Below are 23,311 nucleotides of genomic sequence, written 5' to 3'. Positions count from 1 at the left end.
ATGAGGAAAACAAAGATTCTAATTTAAGGTTACCACAGTTCAAATCTTAGTCTAGATTTAAGGGATAAGTTCATTAATTGTGTAACTTCTGCATCCCAGTGGCCTCAACCTTAACACACAGAAATTTTTTTTTTTTTTCTGATACCAGGAATTGAACTCACGACCTTGCACTTGCCAGGCAGGTGCTGTACTGCTGAGCTAAATCCCCAGTCCCCACACAGAAAATTTTTGTAAGTTACTCAGAATCACTGCTGTCTAATTGAGTTGTGCTTGAAAGAATAGGTGCTCATTAAAATGAAGTGATAATTTATGTCAATATTTTGTTTTGTTTTTTGAAACAAGGTCATGTTATGTTGTTCAGACTGGCCTTAGCTGTGAACTCCCAGTCCAGCGATCCTCCTGCCTTAGCCCTGAAATGCTGGGATTACAGGCATGTGCCACCAGCCCAGCAGTGAAGTAATCATTTCTACACCAGTATTTGAAATTATTTCATGTGCGTACATTATAACAGGCTCTGCAAAGCTTAATTTTGATTGAGAAGCAATACTTCACAAATGCACCTAGTACGCAAAAGATTAGGCTTGTTTTGAAATACCAAAAAAAAAGCCAAAATGTGCAAGAATTCCCTTTCTTAATCCCTCCTCATAGTTTAATATGATGGTTTGTTAAAATATAAATTACTTTTATACCCTAATTGTACAAACAGACAGATTAAATAGAATTTCAGAAAATCAAGAGAGAGGCCTCTGGGCTGTGCACCCAGTAGAAGTATGCTTTGAGCAGCAAAAGAGCATTTTATCCCTAATTTCATGGATACTTTAAGAGATTTCATAATTTTTTAGTTTGACTGGTTCCCTGGACCGTTCATATCTGCCTTTTGTAAACTTTTCAATAGAATGGCCTCCAAAAAGAAAAAAATCACAATAGAAAATGTCTTTGATTGCAGCATGACTAGAACAGACTGGAAGACAATTTGTGCCTAAACAGGTAAATTTTTCTGGAAGGTAAAAAAAGAAATTATCCACAGAACTCTATAAACTTGGAAACAAGTTTCTAGAATAAAACAAATGAGTTCGTCCAGTGAATCTTACTATTCATCCTAAACATGAAAAATATATCTATACATTTATAGTTTTAAAAATATGTCTGTAGACAATTGAGAGAGATGAAATGTACTGCAATACTGTCAGAAGAACTTTCCACAGTTCGTTGTTCTCATTACTTCTAGGGCATGTGTGAGTCAGCTCATCACAAACACATCCCTTCTGCAAAAATGCTAAGAGAAAAGGAGAAAATAGTAGATTGCTCAATTAGTCTGCAGTGCTCTCCAGGTAAATGTCTAATCGTAGCCTGCTGGTCTCTGAGTCCCGGTGTGCTGGTGCTAAGGGGTGACTGTGGAGAGAAGAATATATGTATGTTGGGAGTGAAGAGCTGGGGTGGGAACCAGTGACCAAAGGAGTCAAATTAATCCATGTCTGAGCGAATAAATCACTTCTTCCTTCATTTTTTGTGTCACTTCTTCCCTTCATTATCTGACCTTTCATAGAAGTAAGGTGTAAACTGATGATGTGGGGAATAAAGTCAAGAAGTAAGTGTGTAATTTCATGCTTTCATTCTTTACTAGTTTTTGCAATTTTAACTGACACATAAAATGTGTACACATTTTTGGGGTATCCCATAGTGTTTTCATACATGTACATGTGGTGTGATGTTCAAATCTGGGTAAATTCATATCTGTTATAAGTTCTATATGGATAAGACATTCTTTCTTTATAGTATAGCATCTGGTTAAGAAATTAAATTATTTGTGTATTTGGAGCTGTCAGTTATAGAACATTTAGTGGAATATATGAGAAGCTGACATCAGATAGAACTGACTTAAATTTCCTATCTTTGAAAAAACTTCACAAGAATGTTCCCTTTGAGGTTGTACTTTTTATTGTTACCTTTGTGATATAGAGAAGGGATTAAAGTTGTAACACACACACATACACATACACCCCAAATAGAGAGGAAGCTTGTAACAGTTAATGAAAATTATGCTGGCTTTGCAGTAAACCAAACCTGGGAATTTGGGAAACTTACCCAACCATTTGTTTCTACTTTCCATTCTGGAAACAGAAGATAATACTACATGATTTATGGGTCTGTGATACAAGTTCACATCGCCTCTGTCACATCCAGTGCATTGCGCTTGCTGTCCTGTCTGCGTAGCATGCCTTCCTCCTCCACAATGGCCACACCAAAGCTCCTGGGTTTCCTTGAATATGAGCCTCCCTTTGCTTGGCCTGCGGCTTGGCTCATGCTGGGCCCTCTGGCTGCACAGCTTTCTCCCTTCCCTTCACACAACTAACTTGTACTTACTTTGAAGACCACACTTGACTACTATTCTTTGTGACATGGCCTAGACTATACTTCACTTATGCACTCACAGGGCACCCTAATTTCTGCTGTCATAGTTCTATCACTCCACTATAAGTGTTTGTTTTTTAGTAGCTGACAAGGTCCTTAAAATAAAAGATCTATATTTTTCAGTAATGAACCTATGGTTCCTAGTAATGAGCCTTTAAAATAGTGCTTCTGAAGGTGCAGTGGGGTGGGCACTCCTGCAAACTTATTTTGTACAGAAGAGGCATTTGGTGTAATGATAACACTCTTGTTGGATACCGTTGTTGTTCTCATTACTTCTAGGTCATGTGTGAGCCAGCTCAGCACAAACACATCCCTTCTGAAAAAACACTAAGAAAAAAGGAGAAAATAGTAGACTGCTCAATTAGTCTGGTGGATACCTGTGTGACACAAGGCATTACACCAAGTGCTTTTATATATCATCTCATTCAATCATCCCAACACCCTTCAGGAGTAGATATTACTAGCATCCATATCATATGAAGAAAGAAACAGGAAGTCTCAGAATCTAAATTACTTGCACAACAGGATGAAGTTTTAAAGTTGTAGAATCAGGAAATGAGCTCAGGTTTATGACACTAAAATATTTTTGCTCGAAAACAGTGCTCTACTGTGCAAGTTTGCTGGGAAAGAAGTTGAGTCACTGACACTCCACTTAATGCTGCCGAAGAAGTGTGTGAAGATATATTAACCATAAATGGTTATTTCTTCTGTGCTTTAACTCGGACTAATTTTGCTTCTCTTTCTTGATGAAATGTTTTCTGATAAGTATGTATTAGAAAGAGCTTTGATACTATGTTTACCTTTTATTTGGAGCACTAGGAATAAAACTTTCCCATTACTTCCCAGGTTGTTTCCCCTTCTTTTATGTGATGTCAAACCTAGGAGATAGTTAGTAAAGACAGTATGCTATGAATCATGTGCTTGCTAGAATGCTTGTTCCTTCATAATAGGGAGTGGTCGATTCCAGATCCTGGCATGGAGTCCTCTCCACTCTAGACAAATGATCAACACTGCAGGAATGGGTTATTATGGAGATAGTGAACTTGAGTTACAGAATTTATAAAGGCCACTTAGAAACTAAATGTCAATCACTCGATAAAACTGGAAAATAAAATAGAGGCTGTTTGCCAGGATAATGTAAAAAAGAAAATGTTTTCCAGATTATTCCATGTAGTTTCTCGAAGAGTTTGTGTTTGTAGAAGTGGTCAAACCAGGTAAACCTGACCAGGTAAACAAGCTGGATGTAGAACACATTGGAGAATTTACCAAATATAAGACATTGTGCTCAGTCTGCTTATCACAATGAGATTTTCTTATTGTTACAAAAGCTCATCTTCTTAGTAACTGAGGAAAAAGGGCATATAAAATCAAAAGGAAATATAGTTTTCTCTTTATACTAAGAGCTAAATGGTCTTACTAAAACTAAACTATAATGAAGTCTAGTTTCCTGCTAATGCATGTAAGGGTTCCCCCTGCCATTGTATTTAAAACTTCAGACCCATAGTATATTTAGTTCTTCAAGATCTTTTCCTTGTCCATTCTCACTCCACACCAAACTCCCTGTATTACAACCACAATAAACTTCCTACAATTCTTCCAAAATATTACATTTTATGCATCCATTCTCTAGACCTAGAATACCATCCTCTCTAATGACCTTTCCCTAATCTTTTAGGACAGAGAACAAATGTAAGTTGGGTTGAGCTAACTGATCTGCTCAATACTCAGTGAGCATGCTCACAAGGGCACCTATCAATCTCTGACTAAGGTTAGCATTGCTAGACATATGTTTGCGCCCTTTGAATACAGCCCATGCTTACTTCATGAGTGAGTGGTTGCTGCTTTGAGGGGTCATATGCCTCCCTTGTACATTCCCCTGAGCTTCTCCATAAAGGACAGAATTAAATAAACATGTATTGGGGCTAGGGATTTAGCTCAGCAACACAGTGCCTGCCTGGCAAGTGCAAGGTAGTGGGTTTGAATCCTGGTACCGAAAAAAACCAAAAACAAACAAAAAAACCCCCATGTATTTATTAAATACATCTTCTGTGGCAAATACTTTACTGGTTCACTGCTGTACATAAAATGGAGGACAAAAGAGATGCTGTTCTTGCCTTTCTGAAATCTGCATTCAGTGGAAGGAAACAAAGTAAAGATGTTGTATGCCTGGGATAGTTCAAGCTCATGAGTGATGAAGTGGAAGAAGTTAAGGTTCATAAAGACGAATAGAGGAGGTAGTGGGGAAGCAGCTTGAATGAAGAGGTTGAGGAAAGGTCCCTGCGGCCGCAATAAACATGAGCTGAGAAAGATGAGCTAATAGTTGATTGGAAGGAGTGTAGAATCCTGTCCGTGTCTAAGGAAGAACTCCAGTGTCCTGAGGCGGGCACAAGCCTGGCGTGATCTGCAAAGAGCAGGAGGCTGTGGGCTGATGTGGAGTGAGCAGAAGGGAACTGACCTTGGATGAGTGGACAGAGAGACAGGGTGGGCAACATAAAGACAAGTCTACTGGGATCAAGACCATCACTTTACTCTGCATTCAGTGGACCTGACTGGACAGTTTGAAAGCAGGAATTCTATGGTTGAATTTGCAAGGCATCACAATTTATGTTGTGAGCCATGATTTCTCTTTTAAATAATGCTCTATACCAGCAGGGTATGCTGATGCATGCCTGCAATCTCAGCACTGAGGAGGCTGAGGCTGTAGAAGCACTATGAGTTCCAGGCCAGCCTGAGCTACATAGTAACCCCCAACAACAATAATTCTATGTTTGAATCTGGCTAAGACTTCCTCACTGATTTACTTCTTACTTCATTCTCTTTTCCACTGGGGGGCTCCAGAGATTGTCATGTGTACACAGTTTCCCAAGCATCTTCAGTGGCAGCATCTGCCTTTCTCCAAAAGCTAGCTGTATCTAAGACAGTGACACGAGCAAGAGAGCACGGACAACTGAACAAATAAAAGACTGAACACAATCAGTTTTCTGAGCCAGCTCTGAATTTGATGGACTTCAAATGATGCAGTAGTATGAATCACTTTTTCTATAAAATTTATGCCAGTCGTATACATAAACACATGCATTAGGACTGATTAGTAATTTTTTTAAGTGATTAGATCAGCATAAGAATGGTGTACAGAGTATATCCTAGAAGAGCCTACTTGGTAGACTGCTTATTGAAATGACACCCTTAAAAGTTGTCAGTCCCTGAGTGCTTGCTCTGGGCCATCTAGTACCATAAGTATGATTGTTTTATATATATATATATATATATATATATATATTGCTATGGATCATATATTTATATATATATATATATATATATGGTTTCATTTAATTCTGCGCTAATCAGAGTTGATAAAGATGGCCAATATTCCCTTTCCTGAAATTGGAAAACTGGAGCTCAAGGCCTGTAAGTGACTTTGCCAACATTTCAGAGATGCCCAGTGGAAGTGCTGGCATTTAGTGAAAGTCTGCCTGACTCCAAAGACCTCTATTCCAGCCGGAATACAAAACTGAGGAGGTTTACAGAGATTTCAACTGTAGCCTCAGCTCCTTTTCATGCAGTTTCAGTTTGTTTAGTGATAAGTTGTGTATCATTACATCCTCAGGGGAAAAGACAACAGTACAGCTCCAACAACTCTGTGCACACCTCCAATTCCGTGAGGACACTGTCAGAGGTTACACACAAATGATGTTTTTTGCCAGCTGCCTGATTTGGGGTTTATGAATAAAACCCTCTACTTAAAATATATCCCTTTAAAAGTTTACTTTTTTCTTGAACTTTGTACCTTTAGTCATCTTGTACAAATTGTTCCAAATTGTATGTTTAGTGCTAATTGATAGCATCGAACTCTCTCCAACCTGGGTCTTCATAGAGCGTTGGGAATAAAGGTGCTAGATGCTTCTACCCAGACTTTCCACTGACTCACTGTACAGTTTTGGGCAAATCCGATCCTCTGGACTTCAGACACGAAAGAAACAATGAGGTTAGCTGGAGTTACAGGTTATCCTGCTTTTTAAAATGCAATGGAGGAAGGTAGCCCATCGCTGAGATCAGCAAAAGAAGAGGTAAAAGGTTAGATGGGAAGACAGCATTAAATATTAAGTATGAATAGAATGAGAACACTGTGCTGCTCTTGACTGCAAAGCGACCACCAACACTTCAACAATTTCAGCAGATACCCGAGGTACATCAAGAGCCACCCTGAGAGGGTATTAACAAGAATGAACAGTGCCAATAGAGCGCCTACCCTCTGTGGAACGTTACATCTAAATAGATCAAAAGCAGGAGTCTGAAAGAGACATTCGGCTATAGACACACTGCGTTTGATCAACACCTTTTTAAAAAACTTGCCAATGTGAGAAGACCGTGGGAGATCTAACACAAAAGTTCGCTTTTAAAGAACCGAATATTACAGGGTAAGGAAGAGCCGCCTAGAGGCTGTTCCCACAGCATCCGCGCCAGAACCACAGGCTCCCCGCTCCCACAGACAGCGGCCCGCCGCCGTCGCACCTCGAGGTACCAAAAGCAACCTATGCGACAGCTGCCTCGTCGCGAGAGCGGGCGACTCTTGGTCGGAGGGAACACATAAGTCACTTGGATCGTGCTGATTCTTGTAAGTGAGGTGAAGGAAACTGTCCCCGCCCCACTTCCAGGAGCAGGTGGGAGGCAAGAAAGATGCGTGGAAAAGTTGGGGGCTGCGAGCCAGGAGACCTGGGTCTACCAGATGTTCTCTCCGCCGACTGTCAAGCTACACTGGGCCAGAATTCCCCGATCCGGCCTCAGCTACCTCAGCAGTAAAATGAGAAAATCTACCGGAGCAGAGTCCCTAAAGGGTCTTTCCCACTGGAACCTGTAAAATCCTCTGCGATCTGCGGGATCTTACCTGTCACCCCCACCCCTCCTCACTGCCGCACCCCCCACACCCGCTACTCCCCCTACCTCCCCACCCCTACCGCATGGCAGCGTCGCCCGCGTTTTTCGCAGGGGTCACTTCAGGGCAGCCCCGCCCCTCCCCGGCCCAGCCAGGAAAGGAGCCGCGGGGTCCCCGCCGAGCTGTCGGAACCGCCCACGGCAGCTGCTCGGCCCTGCCCCCCGGCTCGCGTCCGGCCTCGGCTGGCGGCTCACTGTCCGCGCAGCCTGGGGACGCCCCGCGCTGCTCTCCCCTCCTCCGCCTCCTCCTCCTCCTCTTCCCGGCCAAGCCGCCCGCCCTCCCCGGGAGCTTCCCTCGCGGCGCCGGACCGGACCCGACCCGGCAGCACAGGTGCCCGCAGAGCAGCGAGGCCGAGCAGCCCGCGCTCGTGGCCGCCCCGGCCGGGCAGGTAGGTGCCTTCCTCGATCTCTCCACCTGTTCCTTGCTCCGAGTCCTGCAGCCCCTCTTCTCGGACTGAGCATCTTCCCGGCTCCAGGGGAGGGGTGAGGGAGGAAGGGGACAGACAGCTAAGTAGTGACATTCCCTGCATATTCAGCGCGCTACTGGGAAGTCGGGAAGTTAAAAATGAAAAGTAAGACAAAGACAGGTGGTCAAGATAACGCAACCAAATGCGAGCCGGGACAGTCCTGGTTCTTGGGTATTCTGCTTGGTCGCCCAGACTAGCACCGACTGGGGCCCAGATGTAGACTTCATTAATACCTGCTAGGTTGAGTAAGTGGAGGTGTTTCTGCTTGTTTCTCAGTCCAGCTTTAAAATCAACAAAAAACTGCTGTGATGGTTGGCTTCATTTCTACAAGAATCCCCTCCTCTTCCCCTGTCCCAAGGCTAAAGAAGTTAAATATTTTTACGCAGAAAAGTAAAATGTGTGGTACTCACACAATGCACTGCAACACTGCACTTAAAAAGCAGAGATTAGAGCTGTAAAGATGAGCATGCCTATACCCAGACCTCAGAAATATGATGTTTTGTAAAAGAGCCCAGCAAGGTGTGAAATATACCTACTTAATGTTGTCATTTAGATATCTTATTTTATTTATTTATTGTTTGATGTCTTGTTTTAAAATCCTCACCATGTATGTGAAACTGTAGCTGTGGAGTGTAAAATGCACACCCAGCTCATGATGGTGGCTATCTTTGAGAGGTGAAAGGGGAATCAATTTTATGTGAGCATTAACAGGAAATAATTTTTAAAATCATTTTCAATATCTAAAAATGGTGAAGACAAGTTGAATACTATACAGTTACTAGCTGAGAATGTTTAAGTTGGGTGTTTTCATATTTTCCTTCTTTCCTGTGTTTCTGACTATTTCTCAGTTTAGAAGTTCTGTTTTTCAAATACCAAAAAAAGTTTCATGCATGTACATATTGTGAAAATGTAATCTAAGGGAACATTTCTAAGGGAAGTTGCAGCCCACTTGCATCACTCCCTGGTCCTCCAGGTGTAAGGATGATTCCTCTTGACCTGGGATCCTCCGCTGCTCAGGGAGTTCGCCTCCTGACAGGGTGAAGGTGAAGTGTTAGGATCAGGAAATTGGTCTGCAGTTACTAAATGTGATCGTGCCTAGGGGAAGGTAGAATCTGAGTACCTCGGTGTTCCTGCAAGAGAAAGTTCTCTTCCCTTTATATTTTCTGTGTTTTGGATTTTCATTTCCAAACGTGCAGACTATTCTCTTGATCCTTATCTGTTGCTGTGGATGTAGAATCAGGGTATCAGGAAGGGCGGTGGGATTGGCGAAAGAGAATAATACAGTTCTCCTGGCTCTATTCAGCAAAATTGAAAGAATGTGTCTTCATATTCACGCTAGAAAAAGGTTGATTTCTTTCTGAATTTGGGGAAATACTCTGTAATTTGGTTATCCACATAAAAAGGAGAAAGCAATTGTAAACTGGATTATATGTGTTGGTTGCAATGGATCAGATATCACTCCATCCACCCAGTCATTCCATCCACCTGCCTCTCTCCTAAGTGGATTCCTTTTTATATATTTTCTTTTCACTAAAAGTCACTGATCTGTGGTGAACACAGAATGAAACTCTGAAATGCAGCAGATTATCATGGTGTTCCTCCCTCTTTCTCCTTCTCATTGGACGAGTTGCAAGGTCAATGCTTGGGACGTCTTATATTGTAAGGAGATAGGCTGTGAGAGAAAAGCCTAAGGTGTGAAGGAAAATACAAGAATGACAGCATTGGTGTGATATGAAAGCTATATGTTCTCAGATGTTAAGCACAAAATAAAAGAATGTAGCTCAAGTCTGCAGTGTTAACGAGCACAATTCCTTACAGTTAATTTTTCCTTTAGGACCAGTCCTCTTTTTCTAAGGCTATCAGTGTTTATGTCTTTATACTATTCTCTACTTTTTCTAGATTCTAAAGGCCATAATAAAACAAAAGGAAGCCTTTTCTCTTCTTCTTAACCCTCAATAAAACACAGAGGGCATCACTTGCTTCTTAATTCCCTTTTCCACTGGAGTTCAAGCCTTTTGATTTTTCAGTCTAGGAAGACGGTTGATTTTTGGTGTGTGCCTTTATCCAGCAATCCCTGGATTGGGATTGCTTCAGCCACCTGTTACCACCTGTCTGGCCCCTCCTCTCTCCCAGCCATTTAATTGGCTGCTTCCTAATTGCTGACTCTTGTTCTGCTCCATTTAATGATTCTTTTTAAAGTTGTAAGGCACTTGGCCAGCAGTTGGCTATTAGTATGAAAAGTAGCATTTCCTTAATGAGTTTGCCTTCCAAATGAAAACTTTACTTACATTTTCCTAATGGGAAAGTGAGCTTTTCTTCTAGATTTTTATAGGAGCTTCCTAAGTGTTTTTTTTCAACCATTTATCTGCAACCCATGCTAACTTGGACAGTTTCTTCAATTCTGCCTGCAGTCTATATTTCTTTCAGGTGTAAATCCAAGAAGAAAAAAAAAATCAATAACAGGTGTCAGTAATTAAAAATTGTACACAGTGAGAAAATAGTGCTCATATCAAAAATATCAGTAGCTGACATTTATTCTATGCTTATTGTGCACCAGGCATTGTGTTACTTGTCCCATTAGCTATATCCGTGAGCCACATTCGTCCTAAGTAGTATAGCTGGGCTAATTTTAAAATATTATTGTATAAAAGTTGAATCTCTACCCTTGTCATAGAGCTGAAGGGCTGATGCCCTGGTCCCATGTTTCTGCATGACAACAATCTCTTGATCTTAGAGTAGTTGCCTCCTTTAATTAAGCCAGTGTCACCATTGTCCTCATAGTACACTAATGCCACGCACTTGATCTGGTTCATGTTCTTGCATGAGCTCCCAGGCACTTACAGGCACCTGAGCTTGTAATTTCTGAGGGAGACACTGTCGTTTCTCCCATTCTAGAGACCAGAAGTTAGAAACTGTTCCAAGCCACGATCAATGTCAATTTAGGACTGGAACCCAGGCTGCTACCTCTCTTTGCCAGTTTCAGGGGAAGTAAGACATTTTAACATTATATTTTAGGGGCTGGGAATTTAGCTCAGCGGCAAAGCGCCTGCCTGGCAAGCGCAAGGTCATGAGTTCGGTTCCCGGTACCGGAGAAAAACAAAAAACAAAAAAAAAACCAAACAAACAAACAAAAAAAAACCATTATATTTTAAAAGGGAACAAAACCCCTTAAGGGATTATATCTCTCAGACATTATTTAATTTGGGCTTTAGAGTGGTCAACAAGTATTGAGAACTTATGCTGTAAAAATACTTTATAGGTCAAATGTATGTATCCTTATCTACAGTTGTGTAACTCAATGCATAAAGACATATATTCATATAATATACACATAAACACAATATAACATAAGGAGTCATATCATATTTAAATATACATATCATACATTCACAGAGTTAAATGTACTGTGTTTGTATCACATTAAACTCTTCTTTGAGGTAAGCGTCATTACCATCTCCAAGTTAAGGGGAAGGAAAAATAGAAATATATCTAGAGAAATACACCTACTTGCTGGTAAAGTGGAGCCCACTGGTGTGGTGGAACTCACTCCTTTAACAGTGTGGTACCTTCTGGGGCAGGGATGAAAGGCATGGCATATATAAAGCGTGATAAAAATATACGGCAAATTTTTAAAATAAAAACAAAGTAGTACAGCAAAAGGCATACTGCCATTTATATCCCTTCAGAATACTCCCCCTGACTTAGAACACATGTCACATTCTTGCCATTTCTTTTCTTTTTTTTATTTTAGAGGAAAAAAATAACAAAATAACAACAAAGACAAAAACAAGACAACACAGCAACAATAAAAACAACAGAAAATTTCAAAATGTGGTATTTTCATACAATGGAGTATTACTCAGCTATAAAAAAGATAAACTTGAGGCTTTTATAGGTAAATGGATAAGTGAAATAAATCAGACCTGCATATGTAAACATCATAGTGTCTTCCTAGTGTAAGAACCTGAAAGAGTAAATAAAACCCAAAAGGTACAGCAGATACTGTGAAAGGGAAAGAAATTCTTCTGCCATTTTCTGAAGCAGTTCTGGAAGTTCACTTTTGTGAGTCTTTGTGTGGTATGATAAAAAATAAAGTGAATGGTGCTGCTCAGCATCATCCATTGGGAAGCCAGGGTCGCAAAAAATATGATGGAATGTCCTCACCCATCTTATTCAGGCTCTTTGTCCAAGTCAAAAGACCAGGAAAGTTTAATATTTTGAATGCATTCAGGACATCCAGGCAGCCGCAACAGTCCAGCTAAGGACGGGAAGGAAAACGTCCAGAACTGCTTCAGAAAGAAGGAAAACAGTGGGATAAACTTGTTTGAAGTGTGGAGGTAGATTTTGAGGGGTATTTGTGGCAATGTGTCTTTTACTGTAATTTTTAAAAAATTAAACATTCACTATTTTTTATCACACTTATACTTTTATGGATACAGAAAGTAAAATAGGCAAGCAGCAAAAAGTAGAATCTAAAATTAGTAGATTTTTTCCAATACATAGAGATTACAAATATTAATTTTATAGTTGTTAAATTAAGCATTGCTGATCTCATTTTAAACTCTTCCTCACACTTTGAAAAATAAAACGCTTCACTCCTATTTTGGAAGTAGATGTTTGCTACTGAAGAGACAGTTTGTTCTGTCTTTGCTTGATCCCTTATTAGTTCTAAAATCATAATTGTCAAGGGCAAGTTTTCTACTGCTGTGATAAAGATTAGGTTAATATTTCAGCCATGGTCTGCATTCAGGGCTTCTATAGTATACCGTATAATACGGTTCTTTTTCCCTTGCTAGATACCCAGCAAGTTTTCTGGACCTGTTTTGAGCAAAGATGAATGCTTCTGTGAGGATAATGTAACTGGAGGGTCCAGGTCAGGACAGACTCGATCATGGGAGCCAGCTCTTCAAGCAAACAGCCAGTGTTTGATGAAAATGAGGATGGTAAGAAATGGGGCCAGTGCCATAAAAAAATGTAATTTTATAAATTGTATGAAATTCAATTATATGCTTTTAGTTTCATAAATAAAATGCAAGCATGATCCTTTAAAGAAAAAGATAGAACTGGTGGAATAAGCTCAAGTTCTTTGTAGGCCAGTAGCAGGATTTTATCTTTCATTTTTTAAATTTCAGCTCCACCAGCCTCCTCTTGTAAAAATGATGCTGTGGCTCAGTACATGGTGGAAAGTTAATGATTCTTTTATTGTGTATGCTGTTCCCTCGACAGCTGAATCCTTACTCTGTTGCTTGTTGCTATAGAAAATTTTTATTCTATTAAACTGCATGTGAATGATAATCAGTAGTCATCATGTTGTAGCATCAAGTTGTGTAAGGTTGGTGCCTTTAGAATTTCCAACTTCCATGCTTCTGTGATCTAAAGAAATTTCACGCTGTCAGGTCATAGGAGAAAGAATCAGTTTTATTGAAGAAAAGGAAAACTTTCAAGGCCAGTTCAGCATGACAAGAAAGCAAAGACGTAGTCCTCCCAATTCAACTGCCATCCTCCAGTGAAGAGCACTGCAGCCTCCCTGTCCTCCCCAAGTGACGTCTTCTCCCTATTGCAAAAGTGTGAGCAGCCTTACCTTGTGTAGAGTAGGAAATGATTTAGGTTGTCTAGAAAAAAGAAGGCCCCAGATTCTGAGTAGTAAGTTGTCTACACCTCCAAGAAGGAGCCTCTTTAGTAATTTCCAGGATTTCTGCTAATTGGACCACAAAGGGAAAGACTGAACTGAAGTACAAGAGATCTAATACCAGTCCTATTACAGCTACCTGCAAGGCTCAAGATGCTTTATTCATTTTACCTTCAAATTGCTTCTCAATAAAGTGAGGTACAGTAAACTTTAAGGTCCCTTCCAACTCAGAAAGTTTATCATTTTGAGGTCTTAGGTTCACTTTTATAAAATTATGAAACACCTTCTAAGTCATCAAAGGAAGTTTATTGCACTACAATGTAACGTTTGTGTGCTGAAATAGAAACTTCTCACAACAGTGACTTCAGTCGTTGTGCTTTTCCTTTTCATGTAACTGTCCAGACATAAGTCATCCAGGATAGTAAGTAGTTCCAATAGCCTAGGGACTGTGGCATTGAGTGACTTGCTTTTTTGTTTTTAAATATCTTTTCCCTTTTCTAGAGAGATACTCTCACTCTCATGCCTCAGGAGGGCTCACTACCCTACCCAAATTCCAGCCATCCAAAAAGGAATGAAGTTGGGGAGGTTGTGTCCCTTCCTTTTAATCATGTGATCTGGCTTGTCACAATCATTCACACACACATATCTAGTTACAAAGGAGACAGGGAAATTTAGTTTGTAATCTTGGGTGGCCATGAACTTTCTAAAAATAAGTTCTCTTTATTAGAAAGGGAGAATTAGCAGTGTGGCATGGTTGGGAAGTAACTAAATTTGCTATGGTGGAAGGACATACTCTAAGTTTTGAATATTTGAATGGAGATAACTAGAAGCAAAACATATGACTGATCAGGATGACTTGTTTCAAGGTATCTACAATCAAAGTAGAGGCCCATTCTCACTACTTGCATAAAATGCACCATGTGAAATTACATAGCTGGAAAGATCTAAAGAAAAAATTTTCCATCACCATTTTTGTTGCCTTGATCTGTTTTATCAAGTAGTAAAGCAGTAAAAGCAAGGATCTAGAGAAGAGTAATGCTATGTAAGTTTCCCATTTTTAAAAATGGAAAGACAAGCCAACCTGCTTTTCATTCATTCATCTCACTGTACTCCTGTACATTCAGAACTAATGTTTGCACAAGGCAGGTCTTCCTAGGCAGCGTGAGAAAGAGCAGTCAGCTTCAGGCTTGTAATTTGCTAGGAATAGATGTCATTTGAAGGTGCAATCATAGCATTATCATAAAAAACACAGTCAGAGCTTCTTATGAGGTACCCAAGAAAGCAAAACATCTGACAGGTGGTGGCAACTGAAAAATAAGGTAACACTTTATAGCTGCCTTCAAGGGAATCTGAAAAAAAAAAAAAGATAGCTAGATTGGAGGAGAGTTAGACTGAAAACAGGCAGGTCTCTCTTTAAATTATCTAGTTTGCTTCCTTTCAGTTGTCCAACTCCCAATGCAATGAGAGATCCTATTACAACAGCCATAAAAGGAAAAGGTAGACATAGCAATACATCTGTGCTTCCCAGGAAGAAGGCTTTCAGTTCACTTACCCAGTTGCAAAGCAGAAGAAATAGAAGAGCAAATTCACCTACTGTGACCCTGCCACTTTGCTGGACTTGAAGAATAGAGACAGAAACAATATGGTCCTTGCTCCATCCTTGTGAGATCCGTGTTCTAATTGGGAAGACACACAATAATCAAGTGACCAAGTAGGTAAACCGGAAGACCTCAGCGTATGTTAAGGTGCCACCTAGGAAAGGAGGCAGTGAACTACTGGACAGTCAGAGAGTGAAGGTTGGGATTTCCAGGGAGATGATATTTGAGCTGAAACCTGCAGAATTAGAAGTTGGCTATGCAATGAGATGAGGAGAATAGTTCAAGCACAGGATGGAGCAAGTTCAAAGCTGAAATAATGACAAGGTTGGGAACAGTTGCCTGTAATCATAACCTTCTCTAATGAATGTGATTTGTCAAAGGAATTGAATTTAATTTCCATATCAACTTGTTTATAAGATCATTGAATCTGGAGGAGGAAAAGTATGTCATTTTAGAGGACTTAAATTATTTTTTCATTTAGTTAATCCCATAAAGTTTGCTCTGCACTGAACATAATGTAAAATCAAGCTTAATGTAAAATCAAGCTGTAAAGCATCTGATGGAGCGAGGGGACAAAAAGCAATGACTAATCAAAGAACACTAAGCCTATCTCTGGGTGATGTTCATATTTTTGTATATATCATTAAACTGGGCCAGAATCTAGGGCACTACAATGAGCCAAATTAATTATTTTTAAAATGTTGCAGTAAAAGAACCCCCAGCATATGATGAAAAGTGTTTTATGTTCCCTCCCAGTTGTTTGATAATCCTAATATATAGATTTGAGAAGAAAATTTAACCAATTTTCTTAAGTACTATTTCAAAGATTCTTTCTTATGGAAAAATATTTTTGATCACTTTGAAGGTTACTAAGGATTAAGATAAGGTATTATTGGATGACCCTTGAGACAAACTATTCTTCCTAGAGTTCATTCTGACATCTATATTCCGTGGTGTTCCCCCTGATGTCTGACCATGAGAGTCTCTCTATCAGTTACTCATGTTGATCTTTAGTGAAAACAAAGTATGAAGTTTGTAGTGCTGGTGAAGAGGGTTGGGTTTGCTTATTTGGATACTTTCAAGCCATCTTTTACAAATTAGAACTCAAATGATACTTTTGTAGTTTGAACTTTTGGTGTTAGTACAAAACTAAATCCTGTTTATTCCTTTAATTATGGTAAAATCTATATTACAGAATGTACCGTTTTAAGTGTCAGTTTCTGTGACATTCAGTACATTCATATTGCTATGCACCAGTCATCGCCACCCATTCCTAGAACATTTTCATCCTCCTAAATTGAAACTTATCCTCACTAAATCACAAAATTCTTAACCCCTAGCCACCACTGTTCCACTTTATGAATTTGACAATTCTAAGAACCTTATATAGGTAGAGTCATACAATTTGTCCCTTTATTACTGGCTTACTTCATTTGCAATATTTTCAAGGTTCACACATGGCGTGGCATGTGTTAGAATTCCCTTCCTTTTTGAGGCTAAATAATAATCCATTGTATGTGTGAATGATATTTTGTTATCCTTTCATCAGTCAAGAATGAGTGCTTGTTTCTAGTCTTTGCTTACTGTAAATTGGGCTGCTGTAAATTTTGATGTACAAGTATCTACTGAAATCCCTATTTTCAGTTCTTTGGAGCAGGTAGCTACATGTAGAATTACTGAATTACATAGTAATTTTTGTTCAATTTTTTGAATAGCCACCATACTATTTTTGCACAATTATATGATATGTTCTAAGAATGAGAGAAAAATGGGGAGAGAGTCTGAGCTCTGTTAGTAGGAAAACATACCCAGGATCAAATCTCTGCTTTGCCACATGTTATTGATCTGCATATTTTTATGAAAGAACTCAAAGAGGAAGTAGCTTTATCAATGATTATTAGACACTAGAGGCCATTGGACCAATTATAAGTTGTTCTAAAGGGAATTGAAGTACAATTTTTAAAGTCTCCAAACCAAAACAATTACTAATGAATTAATTTGAAACAAGAACTTGTATTGGGCAAGTTATTAAGTCTGTATAAGCCTCAGTTTTTTCATCTGTAAAATACAAACAGTAACTGAACATACTTCATTAGATAATTGTGATGATTAAATAAAACAGTGCAAATGAAGCACTTAGCAAAGTGTCCCATGTAAAGTAACCACCAAATTAATGCTAATTAATAGTATTTATAGGCATCAGAGTTTCTTAGTGTGAACTCTGAAGTGTTTCAACTTCTGAAAGAAGCAAAATTAGTTAAATGCAACTTAGTAGATGACATAGTCAGTGTGACCTACACATGATTTTGACCACTGAATTGTATTGGTGGAAGAGCAAATTCCATAGATCCTGCTAAAAGCCTAGAGATTTCTTGGAAAGAATTAAGTTTGTGAACTGTATAAACCCCTTTTAGAGAAGCCAGATTACTGACAGCAGAAAAACACTGTCTTATTTTGTGTTTTGTTTTTGTTCCCCCCGACCCCAGGTGATTGTGTTGTCATTTAAGACAAAACCAAGGATAAAAATCAATGATATCTACTTTTTCTTACATAAGCCACAAACTTTAATTTCATTTGAGCTATAGACTCAGTGATAATTTCCCCCATATCTAATAGCCAAATGCATATCCTGAGAACTCATTAATGATACAGAAAAAACATTGTGAATTTTCTGAAAGAAAATGACTTCAAGGGACATTTATTTTTAATGCTCATAGCTTTTTTCTTTAAATTGATTTTATTTCCTCTCTCTAAATGCTGTGTTTTATATGGTGTTTGCTTGTTGTTGTTTTACTTGCTCTATTTTTTAAAAGTCAACATTTGAAAAATTTAGGCGCTGAGGTTTTCCAGGCTAATTTAGAGAATGAAAATCTTTATTAACAGAAGAAAATAAACTTGTTTATGACTCAGGGCTTAAGCAACAAGAGAAGGTTTTGCTATCATTATGAGTAATGTGTGCTTCTAAATATGTACAAAGGATGTAGCAGTGATAAAGTTGGCTTACTCCAACCAAGAGACAGACTTCTGGAGTACTGTAGGTAAGAGAAGTTGGCCTTGGGTTAGCAAGTTTCTCTAAAAAGCTCACCAATGCCCCAGGTTTGCAGAGAGAGCTCAATTTTTGCATTATTCTTTGGCTTTGCTGAAAACTCAGTGTTGGGTCATTTGGCAATACTCGTCTCCTAGGATATGCAGCTGTTAGAACAGAACACAGAGACATCTAGAGCTTCCTAATTGAGTGTTCCCTGACTGGAGTTATGAATCCGTGCAGGAGAATCTACTCAAACAGATTTAGGAAAGTAACAGCTGGCCTTTAGATTTCCACAGCCCCTTAGCACAGTAAATGCTCTGAGATATTTAATTTATAACAAAAAATAGAGCAAGCAATATTTAAATCTTAGTCTTCTGATGTTTTTCATATTTAGTGTAAAATTAAGCCATTTTTTGAAAAAACTTTTAATATTTAATGGCACATAATATTCTGTGGACCTCAGTTTGGGAAATGAAAAGTTATGGTCATATCCAGTCTTTTTCTATTGGACATCCTTTTTCACATGATTTTATTCTGCAGATTTAATGGCGACAAATTTTTAAATGTAAAATACTTGTGATGAAATCTCTGTGGAAATACTGAAATTTCAATATTACATGATGAAGAGGGATTGTGTTTCTCTGTGAGATTTGGTCATGAGTAATTGATTGTAGCACAATTCTGGAGTGTTGGATATTCCCAGTTGACATAAGAGCTGGATTTGACAAAAATTTTTTGCTTCTTTGTTGATAAATTAAAATCAGAAATATTTTAAGGAGTATCTTATGAACAACTATTGGTGGAGTAGTTACTGATTACTAAATAACATTCATGCTACACTAGCTTTTTATCCAATAAAAATTGTATACATTTTTTTTCATCTTGGAACTACTTAAATTAGAAATACTGTCTATAAGCCTGTAGCAGTGTTCATACATTCTGAGCATCACTCTGAGACTGTTATCTCAATGTGAAAGGGTGTGAAGGTCTTCAGGAGAGCTAGCTTCGCTGTTCTGCTTTGCAGACATAATCTTAATTATAATGAGCAGTTCACACTGAGCAGTTAGCAAGTGAGCAGTTGACAAGTTCAGGTTTAATGAATTATATACAGACTTCAAATATGCTGTGCCGTGTGACCATTCATAGGAAAACAAACATTATAAAACCTAGTGAGGGAGAGCAGGGAGTGGTGGTGCACACCTGTAATCCCAGCACTCAGGCGGCTGAGGCAGGAGGATCGCTGTGAGTTCAAGGCCAGCCTATGTTACATAGTGAATTCAAGGCCAGTTGTAACTACATAGTGAGATCCTGTGTCAAAAGAAACAAAACAAAATGCCAGTGAAGGAGTCAGATATAGTAGCAATACACACCTATAATCCCAGATTCTAGGGAAAGCTGAAGCAGGAAGATCATGAGTTCTAGGCTAGCCTATGCAACTTTGTGAAAACCTCTCCCCCAAAAAAGGCTGAGGATGTAGCTCAGTGGGAAGGGTATTTAAGTCTTTGTCTATATATATATGCAAATACATACATACATACATATGTGTATATATATACATACATACATGGGTGCGGGTGTACAGCTCAGCTATAGAGTGCTGACCTAGCATGTATGAAGCCTTGAGTTTAATCCCTAGTACTGTAAGAAAAAGAGGGCCTGTATTGAGATAATATTCTTATTACATAGAGAATTAAATAATATTCTTATTAAAACTTTTTCTTTGATAGGTCAGGTAGCAAGTATTTTTACTTTGTGGCAGTATGGGCAGTCTCAATCAGAACTACTTCATTCTGCAGTTGTTGAATGAAAGCAGTCATAAACATGCAGACAAATAAATGTGACTCCTCTTCACCAAAAGTTTACTTATGGACTGTGAAATTTGAATTTCAGATATTTCCAGTTTTCATCAAGTGTTATCTTTTGATTTTTTTCCAATCATTTAAAAATACAAAACCCAGGGGCTGGGGATTTAGCTCAGTGGCACAGTGCCTGCCTGGCAAGCGCAAGGTTGTGAGTTTGATTCCTGGTACAGGAAAAAAAACAAACAAAAAAACCCAAAAATACAAAACCTATTATTAGCTTATGAACCATATAAAAATAGGTGAGATTAGATTTTGCCTACTGGTCTTGCTGTGCTGAACCTCTAAATGTCTGCATCTTGCAGACATTTCTTTATATGATCTGTGAAACTTTCTTTTTTTATTTTAAAGAGAATGTTAAAAAAAAGAACAATAGCAAAATGCCAACAACATAGACAAAAACAAAACAAAGCAAAAACAATAAGAATGATACAGCATTTCAGAACAAAATGAGAGGGATTAACAGTGGTTGTTATAGTACATATTTTTATCTTCATTGAAATTGGTCAGATTAGCGGATGTAAGAATGCAAGATTAATCAAACCATTAAAGAGAATAAAAAATAAAAACAAAAAATTATAAACCATACAGACTTTCACCAAACAAGATGTTAGGAATTCAGCAATGATTGTTATGTTGCATATTGTTGTCTTCAAATTAGTTGTTCAGCTTACCAGATATTAGCATGCAAAATTGGTAAAAAAAAAACCACATTCACTGTTCCTTTCAATAAACCATTAAACATCAGCAGTACAGCTATCCTTTTGTATACATATATATTTTTTCCTTTCCTCCTTTCTTTCTTTTTCTTCTTTCCCTCATCCCAGTTGTTTCCTCTTTTGAGCAATTTTTTCCCTTTCCCAACATCTATTGTATGTTTTGGGTTCCACTTCTTTCATGTTCTTAAACTAGGGAGATAACACGATGTCTACACATGTAGGTCTGATTTATTTCACTTATGAGTATGGTATCTATTTGCATCCATTCATCTATAAAACCATTGAGTTTTTCTTTTTTATAGCTGAGTAGTACTCCATTGTATAAAAATACCACTTTTTAAAAATCTATTCCTCAGTTCATGGGCATTTGTGTTGTTTCCAAGATTTAGCTATGACAATCTGTGGTGCTATAAACATGGGTGCATCTATATTGCTTTGGGATGATGTTTTTAAATCTTCTGGGAAAATAGCTGGGAGGGGAATAGCTGGGTTATGTGGGACTTTTAATCCTAGTTTTGTGAGTAATCGCCACACTGATTTCCACAGTGGTTTCACCAATCTACGCTAGAACCAGCAGTGGAGAAGGGCTCCTTTTTCCCCACAACCTTGCCGGCATTTGTTATTGGTTGATTTCCTTATGATAGCTATTCTTTCTGGGGTAAGATGGATGCTCAGTGTTGTTTTAATTTGCATTTTTCAAATGACCACTGCTGTTGCATACTTTTTCACATATTTATTTGCCATTAGTATTTCTTCATCTGAGAAGTGTGTATTCATCTCAGATGCCTATTTTTGAATTGAGTCTTTAAATTCTAGGCTTCTGAATTTTTTTTTTAATTCTTCATATACTCTAGATAGAAGTCCTTTGTCTGAGGGAAATTGGCTAAATTTTTTTCCCAAACCATGTGTTTTCTTTTTATTCTGTTGGTGATTTCTTTTCACCAACAGAAAACTTTTCAATAAGATGAGATACTAGTTGTTGATTCTTTGGAGTATTTCCCATGCAATTTGGTTTTTGTTCATAAACTCTCTGCCTATCCCTAAGTCTTCAAGATTTCTACCTACTTTTTCTTCCAGTAGATTTAGTGTTTCATTTAAATATTCAGATCTTTGATCCATTTTGATTTTAGTTTAGTGGATGGTGATAGATGTGAACTTAGTTTTAGTCTTCAGCATGCAGAGAGCCAGTTTTTCCAGAGATTATATTTCTTCCAGTGAACATGTTTGGCCCCTTTGTCAAAGATAAGGTGGCTAAGTGTGTTTGTAGCTGTGTCTGCATCTTGTAATCTGTTCCATTGATCTTTGGGTCTTTTTTTTGCCAGTACCATGCTGATTTCATCAGAATAGCTTTGTAGTATAATTTCAAGTCAGGGATTGTGAGGCCTCCTCCTTTTCCTTTGTTGTCAAGGATTGCTTTTGCTATTGTAGGCTTCTTCTGGTTCCAAATGAGTTTTAGGAATGTTTTCTCTAGATCTATAAGGTATACTAATGGTATTTTAATTGGGATTGCATTGAATCTGTGCAACAGTTTTGTGAGTATGGCCATTTTCACAATGTTGGTTCTTCCTATCCATGAGCAAGGGAATATTTTTCCATTTTCTGAAATCCTCTTTGATCTCTTTTTTTCAGAGTGCTGTAATTTTCTCTGTATAGATATTTTATTTCTTTTGTTAGATTGATTCCTAAGTATTTCATTTTTTTGGATGCTATTGTGAAAGGTGTGGTTTCTCTAATTTTTCTCTCAGTCCATTTGTTGGTTGTGTATAGGAATGCTATTGATTTTTAAATGTTGGCTTTATATCCAGCTATGCTACTGAATTTGGTTATTAAATCTATAAGCCTTTTGGTGGAGTTTTGGGGGTCTTTTATGTAAAGTATCATGTCATCTATGAATATTGATAATTTTACTTCTTCCTTTCCTATGCTTATTCCTTTTATTTCTCTCTCTTGTCTAATTGCTCTGGCTAATACTTCCAGAAGTATATGGAATAGGGGTGGTGACAGTGGACATCCTTGTCTTGTTCCTGATATTAAGGTGAAAGCTTTCAATTCCTTTGTCCATTTAATATGATGTTAACCATTGGTTTGTCATAGATGGCTTTGATCAGATTGAGGTAAAGACCATCCATTACTATTTTCTGTAGGGTTTTTGTCATAGTGAGTGTTGGACTTTATCAAAAGCTTTTTCTGCATCAATTGAGATGATCATGTGATTTTTGTCTTTGGCTCTATTGATATGGTGTTTTATGTTGTTTGATTTGCATATATTGAATCATCCCTGCATTCCTGGGATGAATCCCACTTGGTCATGGTGTATAATCTTCTTGATGATTTGTTGCATATTATTTGCTAGTGTTTTATTATGACTTTTTGCATCTATATTCATCAGGGAGATTAGCCTGTAGTTCTCTTTTGGTTGGGTCTTTCCCTGGTTTTGGTATCAGGGTAAAACTTGCCTCCAGGAATGAGTTGGGTAGAATTCCTTCCCTTTTGGTTTCATTAAATTTCTGGTAGAATTCAATGGTGAATCCATCAAGACCTGGGCTTTTCTTCATTGGTAAGTTTTTTATTACATTTTCAATTTTGCTGGCTAATATTGAGTTATTCAGAATTTTGATGTTTTCTTCATTCAGCTTTGGTAATTCATATGTATCTAGAGATCTGTCC

At 38.3% G+C, this 23,311-nt stretch overlaps 1 protein-coding gene across 2 annotated transcripts in view; it reads left to right on the top strand.

Annotated features, from left to right (window-relative positions):
- The first annotated feature begins 7,479 nt into the window (after positions 1-7,479).
- Stk32a (serine/threonine kinase 32A) overlaps positions 7,480-23,311 on the top strand; it is a 131,029-nt gene continuing 115,197 nt past the window's right edge. The window contains exons 1-2 of one of the 2 annotated variants that reach the window (XM_005380659.1): positions 7,646-7,733; positions 12,608-12,754. In XM_005380659.1, coding sequence (XP_005380716.1) covers positions 12,703-12,754 — 52 coding nt within the window. In that variant the 5' untranslated portion in view covers positions 7,646-7,733; positions 12,608-12,702. Of the gene's footprint in view, positions 7,734-12,607; positions 12,755-23,311 lie in introns of both variants that reach the window. The other variant, XM_005380662.2, reaches the window with a different exon arrangement.

This window comes from Chinchilla lanigera, unplaced genomic scaffold (genome assembly GCF_000276665.1).
Source record: "Chinchilla lanigera isolate Chin_1 unplaced genomic scaffold, ChiLan1.0 scaffold00014, whole genome shotgun sequence".
NCBI classification, from domain to species: domain Eukaryota; kingdom Metazoa; phylum Chordata; class Mammalia; order Rodentia; family Chinchillidae; genus Chinchilla; species Chinchilla lanigera.
The sequence above is the reverse complement of the archived record's forward strand: the minus strand, read 5'-3'. Positions and strand labels throughout refer to the sequence as shown.